This window comes from Atheta coriaria, unplaced genomic scaffold (assembly GCF_025399875.1).
Source record: "Atheta coriaria isolate IRGN ID8LTWV9N9 unplaced genomic scaffold, Caltech_Dcor_3.1 hic_scaffold_9_pilon, whole genome shotgun sequence".
NCBI classification, from domain to species: domain Eukaryota; kingdom Metazoa; phylum Arthropoda; class Insecta; order Coleoptera; family Staphylinidae; genus Dalotia; species Dalotia coriaria.
The window spans coordinates 10069280-10079687 of NW_027045451.1; the positions used below are offsets into that span (position 1 = coordinate 10069280).

The following is a 10408-nucleotide window of genomic DNA, read 5'->3' on the forward strand; positions in this document are numbered from 1 at the left end:
GGCATAAAAACCAACGACTATTAAACAAGTATTGAGGAAATCAACTGGGAGCAGCGAGGTGCGTTTTAATATTGAATGCGCTTGGAGGAATCTCGCCGTAGACTTAAATTATTTCAGATTTATTTTATTTTTGTATGATCAGACATACTGCCCATAAGAATCGAACAACTATTTATGTAAATATAGGATTATTATATTAATTATAAACAAACGTAATGTTGTAATATCGAAATAAATATTTTGTAACATAAACTTGTCTTTATTTGATATTTTAATCAGCAGATCTTTGCTTAGGAGGTTTATTAAATGTTAATAATGATTTTAATATTACAAAAATGTAAGGAATTCATATCTATACATATTCAATGCGACATAATGCAACATAACTAATTTTGGTGTTTAGGTCATGATAGCCCACAGGCCCTGCATCACAATCAGCACAAGCTAAATATTTTGTTGTTCCTACGGTATTGGAAAAACCAATATTATCAAATGTGAACATATCATCCACTTTCCAGAAGGCAGTTACTGTTTCAGTTATTGTTGAGGCACTCTTCACATTTTGTGTTATTGTAGGTAGTTCATGCTGAAAAAAATCAACACAATATATAAGTACTAATTTGGTAATTGTAGATCAAATGTTACCTCTCCTTCTTCAAAGTTGGCTGCAGCAGGTTTTAGCATAACTGATGTGCAATATTTGCATTTAATTGACTTAGCATTTTTTCCATCTTGAACTTGTGAAGAGTAATTGTTAGACATTTCGTTGTTTCTGAATAAATGCAAGAAATGACTGTGGCAAAAGTGCTGGCAATAGTTTACAGCCGGTATCGCCCAAGTAAACAACACCTTAGCTATAGTCACGTCAGGTTATGTATATAACCCAGTAGTCCCAGTACGCCCATTGCAACATATGATTTGCACTTGGGAATACAGTGATTTATCGTGAAATAATAAATCGAAACATCTGCCAAACTTTTGTGGACAATATTCTTAGTGCTGAACATTACTAGGATGAATTACTGTTTTATTTAGAAGAAACAAAAAGTGAGTATTTCTAAATCAGTCATAGATGGCGCGTTGTTGCAGTTTTACCGAATACTATGTACAGTTGAAAACGCATGGCATGCACCATGCATCCTGCACGGTCGAGCAGTACCTGTGGCATGCATTGTTTCCTTCATGATAAATAAATAAAAGCGCGTTACATTCGAGCGACCATCACCGGAATTTAGTGATAATGAAAGTGTGTAGTGCTTAGGTGATCATTGAATGTGATATCTTCCTAAATGTAAATTAAAAGGTTCCGTTTACATCCAGTTCGCGAGTAAGTGAACGAGTGCGGTCAGCCGTTGGCTGGTGATATCGTTTGTGTATAAATTTTCATTTCAAATACCGGTATTTTTCTGTATGTGCTGGAATTACCGAAACATGAGAAAGCAGCAGTGACTATAAACTTTAAAGAGTTCCAAAAAGGTTCAATACAGGTATATAGATGTATTTATTAAATTGTTTTGTGATTTATATGGATTTTACAATTTTGTATGAGTTTTACATGTTTCGCCCTGTGGGCATCGTCAGAAACTGACGAAACTGTCATACAAAATTGTAAAATCCATATAAATCACAAAACAATTTAATAAATACATCTTATAAACATGGACTACGTATTCAAATTAGAAAATAATAAAACAGGTACCTATATAGTTTGAGAAATAATGTTTTATGTAATACTCAATATTCCTTAAAAGCAAAAATATGTTATATTTTGCTCATTTATCAATTAAAAAAAACATATTTTATGAAACTATTTACTCTTATTGTTTTCACTTAATTAAATAGATAACCAATTTAATGCTTAATTAAGTTAGTGATTATTTAAAATATCCGCTTATCTGTTGAAAATTTGAAATCTTGGTTAAAAGTTGATAATGTAAATTGAAATTAGTTAGTTTTGATTAATGCTCAAATATTTTTATGTAATTCTTGTACGGTTGAATTTAAATACGAGTACATTACATACAAGTATTTGAGGTAATTTTCAGGAATTCTTAGTTAAATTTGAAATTTGATTTTGATAAGTTTGATTTATGGTTCTCAAGAGACTTTCCCAACTTGTTTTATATTTTATTTTGGCTAATTGGGGTGTTTTAGTGGATCCCACTAATAAAATTTGTTCTTGAAAGGGTGGCGAAAGTTCGTGGAAGCGCCCTCTCAACATTTTGCACCGACTATAAAATAGAGAGGAACAAAATCTGCCACATTCAAATTTTTGTAACAGAACGAAGTCTGTTGGGTCCGCTAGTTATGAATAAAACAGTAATAATTAATAGTTAATATGAGAGTTACCCTGAGATAGCAATATGATAATTGTAAACGTTACTACTACACTTGATACATATACCATAATGATGGTCGAAAACTGTGTAGGGAGTGAGAGAAGTCTTATTGAGACCGACTTCAGTCTCATTCCTTCGAGCGGGATGAAAAAAAATTAAATGACCAAACTGGCTATAAAAATATAGGGGTTGGTGATAAAAAAGTAAATATTTAGAGTTGTATGTATTTTTTTAATGCCACATTATATAAAAATAGAAACAAAATTTTTTGTCTAAAATTTAAAAAAATAAAGGGTGAATTTGTCCAAAATTTTATTTATACTTTATTTCTCCATTAACATCTGCTCAATCTCTCAACGTATCAATTACTGGCATTTCCAAAGGTATACTAACTTCTCTTAACTGCACTACCTTTCTTCGAATTCGTAAATTTGTAGTTTTCAGCAGATGATTTTTACATCTACTCGTACCTTCCACATCGTTTCTCCCACTTTTTCTACCCTAGCGTGTTACTATAACATTTTATTATAAACAGAGTAACTCTAGACGCACCATAGTAAGTTTTGAATATTTTTTAGTATTTGTGTTTAGTGCACACAAAAACATGGCTACATCTACCTCACGAACGAAGATAGTGGAACAACTCAACACCGAGGAAGAGTTGCGAGAGCAGGGAGTACCCCGAGCCATCCACTTTCTGCAATGGACCAACATACAGATAATTGAATTCCTTGCTCGCAATCGTCTCATACGCAATACGCTTAACTGCGATGCATGTCGATGCGCGCGTGTGTTCGTCGTAAGAAGTTCATCGGTCGATGGCTTCATCTGGCAATGCAAGAGGTGCGGCGCGAGGAAAACAATTCGTGTGGACTCATATTTCGAAAGTGACAGGATCCCTTTGCAGACTATAATGACGATTATGGGCTACTGGGCATTCGGCCAAACTATAGAGACCATCGCACGCGAAATGAACGTTTCAAGAAACAGTGTTTTAAAATGGGGTCAGAAGTACCGCCAAGTTATTCAAGCTTCACGATTGCAGAACCCGCCTATATTAGGGGGATACAATGAGGATGAGGAAGAGTTTGGTGTTGTGGAGCTGGATGAAACACATTTGGTCAAAGAAAGTTCCAGACCTGGCCGAGAGCAGAAGGATCAATGGCTGTTTGCAGGGATCCAGCGTGAAACAGGCAAGTGTTTCATCATGGAGGTGCCTAATAATAAAGCCACCACACTACTCCCAATTATTAAAAAGTAAGTAGGAAACATTTTGTTAAGTTGTTGGAGAAGATTGGGGAAGGTATTGGGATAAGACTTGTTATGAACATGTATATTTTCAGACATGTACTTCCTGGCACCGTTATAATGACACACGCAAGTAAAGCATATGAAAATTTAGCCAATCAGGATGGCGGCATATACATGCATCACATAGTTGGAGACAAAGCTAACATTGTCAGCTTGCAGCATCCCTACATCCACACCCGGGGGGTAGAAAGGCTCTGGTCGAGCCTGAAATTGTTGTTACGCCTCCGAAATGGTTTTCATCGGCAAGGGTTTGCGGAACACCTCGACGAGTTTGCCTGGAGGCAGGAGACCCCGACTCCGGAGTTGTTTACTGAATTTCTAATTATGGTTGCAATCACTCATAGAATACCTAAAAGTGAAATATATAATTAAATACTACTCGACAAAATTAAGCCAGCTCCTTGTCAGCCAGTGAACTAATGAAGTAACAAATAACAATTTTATTAATTTTCATAAGTAATTTTTGACGTTACTCTATGAATATTGACCTTTAATTAACATTTTCTAATTTCATAAACATATTCTTATGACAATCGAATTGCATTTGTTGAAATGGTGCATAAACAACTTTTTTAATGCCAGAAACGAGTTGCGGGTAGAGAACAGATTTATCACCAATTGTGAGTCGTCGCGTTTACGGCTAGACGGGTAGCGAGAAGTTTTAAAGCATTCATAGATGGTAGTGCGATGCACTTTTCACTAGAAATGGTCGAGCGATTGAGACCGTTGCTTGTGTATAAACAAGTTTTTATTGCGTTCGTCCAGCTACAGGTAACGGACCGTCTTATCGCCGATAAGAAACTGTTGTGTATCGACGCAGTATTCAAGGCTTAGCGAACCGCGGGCAGTTTCAGTCGGATTGTCAGCTGCCTCGAGCGTGTACCGGCAGTTTGTTCGTTTCTTATAATTTGTATTAATGTTACGGACGTGTTTGATATTTTGCTAATCGAGCGAGGGCAGTTCAGAAAACATATATTGGTGCGTGTGCGACTGATGTGCGATCGGCCATTGATGTAATCCGTTTTTAAGGTATTTCTTGTTTACCAATCTAGTGCACCCTCGTATATTGGTATGTCACCGCGCGATTTCATTGCGCACACTCAGCGCACGGCGCAAGCACTTTCGGCGCACACGGCTTAATTCAAGACGAGATGAGTCATGAGTAGTCAGTTTGATCGCACGCGTTCCTCGGGAATCGTCGCCGTGTTTCTTGTGAATTTGATTCGGTCAATCGCGTTGCGTTGTTCTCTCATTTATTGTTTATTCGAATCCATGCCATAAATTAAACTTGTATCATCCGCGTTTCCACTTGTTTTGACGGATGTGCCGATATTTGTACTGTGAACTCGCGACTCGCCATTATCCTTTTGATAGAATTCGGTCAACTATTTCATTCGATCCAGCATTAACAGCATAGACTGCAAACCAAGTGAGACAACTTATGGTTATTTTATGGCACCGATCCACAGGTACATTCAAATTAAACTAATTATTTTATCTCTTATTGTTTATCATTCTCAATGTATGTATTGACTTGCTTTATCATTTTCATTAATAACTTTAGTGATTTGTTAATTAATACGCAAATAAAATTGCACTTTTGTGTTTCGATCGACTAATTTTGGGTGGTTTTAGGGGTTTTGCAACTGAACCTAACACCGTAGAAGAACCATTCCTTCATCAGAATGTAAGTATTGAATTTCTTTATCATTTTCATTAATAACTTTAGTAATTAGTTTGTTAATTAGCAACAAACATTTCATTTTTGTGTTTCAAAAGACTAATTTTGACTTGTTTTAGGGGTTTTGCACATGAACCTAACATCGTAGAAGAACCATTCCTTCATCAGAATGTAAGTATTGAATTTCTTCATCATTTTCATTAATAACTTTCGTGATTTGCTTGTTCATTAGTAGCAAAAATTGCATTTTTGTATTTCGAAAGACTAATTTTGGCTTGTTTTAGGGGCTTTACACCTGAACTAGACATGGTAGGATTAGCAGATTGTAGGTATTGAATTTTTTTATCATTTTCATTAATACCTGTAGTGATTAGCTTATGAATTAGGAGAAAAAATTGCATTTTTGTGTTACGATAGATTAATTTTGGCTTGTTTTAGGGGCTTTAAACCTGAACCTGACATTGTAGGAGAACCATCCTTTCATCAAATTGCAGGTATTAAATTTCTTTATTATTTTATTTAGTTTAAGAGATATTCATTATTGAAAATCGTCGAAAAAAATTATCAAGCACCCCCCCTTGGCAATTATTTCTTAAGAATTAAAATTTCATCTTTCAGATTTCGGTTTTAACTATCGTATTTTATAGAGAATAGTCCGTAGATTAAAACGCTGCGATTAGATCTTAAATATCTCTTTTTGTTTACGAGATATTCGCAATTGAATGCGCGAATGAGAGTCAGTTATACATTCATCCACGTACGGTACCCTGAACACGAGTCACTTCTGCCGCTAGCCTCGTAAGGTGTCCCGAATCGAGTCACTTCTACCGCTAGCCTTGTAAGGTGCCTCGAATCGAGTCCCTTCTACCGATAGCCTTGTACTCGTAAGGTGCCCCGAATTGAGTCACATCTACCGCTAACCTCGTAAGGTGCCCCGAATCGAGTCACTTTTACCGCTAGCCTCGTAAGGTGCTCCGAATCGAGTTTCTTCTACCTCAAGCCTCGTAAGGTGCCCCGAATCGAGTCTCTTCTACCGCTAGTATTTCAGATAAGTTAAAACAAAAAAATTCATATTTTTTCATATTTCATATTTTCCCGGGTGTCGTAGAGCCGCACGCAGCACATTCGAATTTATTATATATCGCAGGTATTGTGTCTATTGCAATTCGCGCACAAGGTCGTGTGCCATTGACGCGCCGCCGGCTTTGCGCATCTATTGCTTTCTTGTCATAAACTGTCGCGTTGTTGCTTGCACAGTTTGTAGCCAGTTTCGTGCCGGTATCTGGTTCATGCAATATTTTATGCGAATCGTATATTGTTTGACCGGACATCTACTTTCCAAATTCGCATTATATCCGATCATCAATCGACTATTTAATTTTGACTATAGTAATGTTATTTTCTATTTGCGCGTTTAGTGTCCATAAATGCCGGTTAAGTGTATCGCCCCCATGTTGATTTTATATGCATCATTAGGATGATCCATCGTGCTGGTGTAAGTAAATTTCGAAAGACTAATTTTGGCTTGTTTTAGGGATGTTGCACTTGAGCCCAACATCGTGCGAGAACCATTCTTTCATCAGAACGTAAGTATTGAATTTCTTTATAATTTTCATAAATAACTTTAGTAATTAGTTTGTTAATTAGCAGCAAAAATTGCATTTTTGTGTTTCAGAAAACAAATTTTGGCTAGTTTTACGGGTTTTGCACATAAACCTGACATCGTAGGAGAACTATTCTTTCATCAGATTGTAGGTACTGAATTTCTTTATCATTTTCATTAATAACTATAGTGATTTGTTTATTAATTAGGAGCAAAAATTGTATTTTTGTATTTTGGAAAACTAATGTTGCCTTGTTTTACGGCTTTTGCACATGAACCTGACATCGCAGGAGAACCATTCTTTCCTCAGATTGTAGGTATTGAATTTCTTTATCATTTTCATTAATAACTATAGTGATTAGTTTATTAATTAGAAGCAAAAATTGCATTTTTGTGTTTCGAAAGACTAATTTTGGCTTGTTTTGGGGGTTTTGCACATGAATCTGACATCGTAGGAGAACCATTCTTTCATCAAATTGCAGGTATTGAATTTCTTTATTATTTTCAAGAATAACTTTAGTGATTAGTTTTATAATTATCAACAAAAGTTGCATTTTTGTGTTTCGAAAGACTAATTTTGGCTTGTTTTAGAGATTTTGCACATGAACCTGACATTTTAGGAGAACCATTCTTTCATCAGATTCTAGGTATTGAATTTCTTTATCATTTTCATAAATAACTATAGTGATTAGTTTATTAATTAGGAGCAAAAATTGCATGTTTGTGTTTCGGAAGACTAATTTTGGCTTGTTTTAGGGATTTTGCACATGAATCTGACATCGTAAGAGAACCATTATTTCATCAGATTGTAGGTATTGAATTTCTTTATCATTTTCATTAATAACAATAGTGATTAGTTTATTAATTAGAAGCAAAAATTGCATTTTTGTGTTTCGAAAGACTAATTTTGGCTTGTTTTGGGGATTTTGCACATGAATCTGACATCGTAGGAGAACCATTCTTTCATCAAATTGCAGGTATTGAATTTCTTTATTATTTTCACAAATAACTATAGTGATTAGTTTTATATTTAACAATAAAAGTTGCATTTTTGTGTTTCGAAAGACTAATTTTGGCTTGTTTTAGAGATTTTTCACATGAACCTGACATTTTAGGAGAACCATTCTTTTGTCAGATTCTAGGTATTGAATTTCTTTATCATTTTCATTAATAATTATATTGATTAGTTTATTAATTAGAAGCAAAAATTGCATGTTTGTGTTTCGGAAGACTAATTTTGGTTGGTTTTAGGGATTTTGCACATGAACCTGACATTGTAGGAGAACCATTCTTTCATCAGATTAGAGGTATTGAATTTCCTGATCATTTTCATTAATAACAATAGTGTTTAGTTTATTAATTAGGAGCAAAAATTGCATTTTTGTGTCTCAAAAGACTAATTTTAGCTTGTTTTAGGGGTTTTGCACCTGAACTTGACATCGCAGGAGAACCATTCTTTCATCAGATTGTTGGTATTGAATTTCTTTATTATTTTTATTAATAACTATAGTGATTAGTTTTTTAATTAAGAGCAAAAATTGCATTTTTGTGTTTCGAAAGACTAATTTTGGCTTGTTTTAGGGATTTTGCACATGAACCTGAAATCGTAGGAGAACCATTCTTTCATCATATTGCAGGTATTTAATTTCTTTATTAGTTTCACAAATAACTTTAGTGATGAGTTGGATAATTAACAACAAAAGTTGCATTTTTGTGTTTTGAAAGACTAATTTTGGCTTGTTTTAGGGGTTTTGCATCTGAGCCCGACTTCGAAAGAGCATCATTGTTTCATCAGATTGTAAATATTGAATTTCTTTATCATTTTCATTAATATCTTTAGTGATTTGTTAATTAATTAGCACCAAAAATTGCGTTTTCATGTTTCCAAGGACTCATTTTTGCTTGTTTTCGGGGCAAGCACCTGAATGCGGCAGCCCCTTAATATGAGCGGGGTCCCTAAATATGTTGAATTTAATTCTTGGTCGTAAAAGGGGTAAAAGCGTCTGAAACGCGACTGAAACAGCAAAAAATTGCAATTTTTCTATTTTTAACGATTTATTTCAATTGCAAATATATGCGTAAACAAAAAGAGATCGAAAGGAATGAATCGAAGAGTCTTAATCTACGACAATTCTCTATAAAATAATACATATTTTGTTGCAGTATTGTAAAGTATTCTTAGGTTTGCTACAATACACGCATAACAAGTTTTTTTTATTGCTTTCAGCGTGCGTATCTCAACAGCGATAGTGACCTCGTGTCGTTGCTGTCGGCTGTGCAACTCAAGGCATACGCAGTTCCATTTTGGTTGTCGAGTGAATCGCGCGTTTTCATTGCGACTACTTTTTGTTCTTCCAATTATAATTAGATAAATTGCGGAATGTTCAATTAACGATTGACGAAATGTACTGTAATCGGATGTGAATGTTGTTTTTGCTAGTGAGATAGCATGCGATGAATGTTCATCAATCGCGGAGTTATCGGTGGTTCACCTATGCGCGTGTGATGTTGCGTCGGCGGTCGGCGATTGCTTTTCGCTTGTGGAATTACGTTGCACTCGTGTTAACCTATGTGTAAATAACCTGCGTGTCCACACAAACTTAATAATAATTTGGGTTTATGTTTAATTAATATAAATAAACAACGTTGATGCCTGTTGAAGAAGTATAGGAGCACTTGTGCCAAGGAGCCTACCACTTCCCTTGCAGAAATGTTAGAGATGCGCGTATTATTACAAGGCAAGTTTTACTCAAGTTTTACTCAGAATATTTAAGAGCTGTCTATGATTTTCGATTTTAAAAAATGTATGTAGTTTTTAATGTTGCTAATAAATCATAATGTAATATTATATACTTCTTCATATTTCGTTCTGGTTTCCCCTTTGCCGTTTGCAGGATTGATGTCTTGAATCATATTCCGTATAAATCTTAAGTGCGTCGAGCGTGTTCAATATATAGCTGTTATTTGTGTTGTGTTGTTGTTTTTAAAAAGTTGAATATAGTAGAAACATAAATAGAAGAATCAAATATTAGAGATAAAAACACTCGGTGGTCGAGTGGAGACGTGCACCTGCTGGCATGCTAGCAGACACGGATCGAATCTCAGGTATAGGAGGCATTTTTCTCAAATATAAAAATGACGGGTGTAATTTGGGTTGCATATGTAAACTCAAATGAAATATAAGAGAAATTGCAATACAGGTGAAAGCAATAAGAGAAGTACGAAAGTAGTAAGTGGTGAAACGGAGAACAGGGAAATAGGAGAAGTAGAAGAAGGAATAGCAGAGAAGAGTTGAAGACAGAAGGAAGAGAACAGAGAAGAGAGGAGGAAGAGATAGAATAAAGAGCAACAGGAGTGGATCATATTTTTAAATTTTTTGGCACGTGTCGTTATAAGACAGTCTACGGTCGATCTCCCAGAGCGCCCCCGGCGCTCTGGTCGATCGCCCACTGCTTCGATGCGTCCATTGCTTCC

At 35.3% G+C, this 10408-nt stretch overlaps 3 protein-coding genes across 14 annotated transcripts; 2 read left to right on the top strand and 1 right to left on the bottom strand.

Moving 5' to 3' along the window:
- Positions 1 to 285: 285 nt before the first annotated feature.
- On the bottom strand, positions 286 to 958 carry strat (RAB interacting factor STRAT). The gene is made up of 2 exons (XM_065310987.1): positions 646 to 958; positions 286 to 586 (listed from the first exon to the last, which is right to left on the bottom strand). The coding sequence occupies exons 1-2, from the start codon at positions 760 to 762 to the stop codon at positions 353 to 355; spliced, it is 351 nt and encodes a 116-aa protein (XP_065167059.1). The 5' UTR covers positions 763 to 958; the 3' UTR covers positions 286 to 352.
- Positions 907 to 4038, top strand: LOC135798213 (uncharacterized). Of its 3 annotated transcripts, none has more exons than XM_065310978.1 (3): positions 907 to 1047; positions 2918 to 3596; positions 3683 to 4038. In XM_065310978.1, the coding sequence occupies exons 2-3, from the start codon at positions 2944 to 2946 to the stop codon at positions 4020 to 4022; spliced, it is 993 nt and encodes a 330-aa protein (XP_065167050.1). In that variant the 5' UTR covers positions 907 to 1047; positions 2918 to 2943; the 3' UTR covers positions 4023 to 4038. The 3 variants fall into 3 exon arrangements, with proteins under 3 accessions (XP_065167050.1, XP_065167049.1, XP_065167048.1); XM_065310977.1 differs by lacking the exon at positions 907 to 1047 and adding an exon at positions 1071 to 1487; XM_065310976.1 differs by lacking the exon at positions 907 to 1047 and adding an exon at positions 1597 to 1695.
- Positions 4039 to 4239: 201 nt separating this feature from the next.
- LOC135798214 (uncharacterized) lies at positions 4240 to 9782 on the top strand. Of its 10 annotated transcripts, none has more exons than XR_010549672.1 (17): positions 4303 to 5119; positions 5286 to 5337; positions 5451 to 5502; positions 5616 to 5660; positions 5770 to 5825; positions 6866 to 6917; positions 7007 to 7086; positions 7144 to 7251; positions 7390 to 7416; positions 7528 to 7581; positions 7691 to 7746; positions 7885 to 7911; positions 8021 to 8076; positions 8186 to 8241; positions 8351 to 8406; positions 8516 to 8571; positions 8681 to 8758. XR_010549672.1 is itself a non-coding variant. In XM_065310979.1 (14 exons), coding segments are annotated over exons 3-14 (642 nt in total). In that variant the 5' UTR covers positions 4240 to 5119; positions 5286 to 5337; positions 5451 to 5500; the 3' UTR covers positions 9307 to 9782. The 10 variants fall into 10 exon arrangements, 3 of the variants coding, with proteins under 3 accessions (XP_065167051.1, XP_065167053.1, XP_065167052.1); XR_010549673.1 differs by having other exon boundaries at positions 7691 to 7742; XR_010549674.1 differs by lacking the exon at positions 8021 to 8076.
- Positions 9783 to 10408: the final 626 nt, after the last annotated feature.

Coding starts and splice junctions, on each gene's coding strand:
- strat (XM_065310987.1), bottom strand. CDS start 762: ATGTCTAACAATTACTCTTCACAAGTTCAAGATGGAAAAAATGCTAAG. Junction 587..645: donor CCAACTTTGAAGAAGGAGAG/GTAACATTTGAT, acceptor GATTTTTTTCAG/CATGAACTACCTACAATAAC.
- LOC135798213 (XM_065310976.1), top strand. CDS start 1,659: ATGGACTACGTATTCAAATTAGAAAATAATAAAACAG. Junction 1,696..2,917: donor ATTAGAAAATAATAAAACAG/GTACCTATATAG, acceptor AATATTTTTTAG/TATTTGTGTTTAGTGCACAC. Junction 3,597..3,682: donor CTACTCCCAATTATTAAAAA/GTAAGTAGGAAA, acceptor GTATATTTTCAG/ACATGTACTTCCTGGCACCG.
- LOC135798214 (XM_065310979.1), top strand. Junction 7,083..7,224: donor AACTATTCTTTCATCAGATT/GTAGGTACTGAA, acceptor CTGACATCGCAG/GAGAACCATTCTTTCCTCAG. Junction 7,582..8,350: donor ATTCTTTCATCAGATTCTAG/GTATTGAATTTC, acceptor AGCTTGTTTTAG/GGGTTTTGCACCTGAACTTG.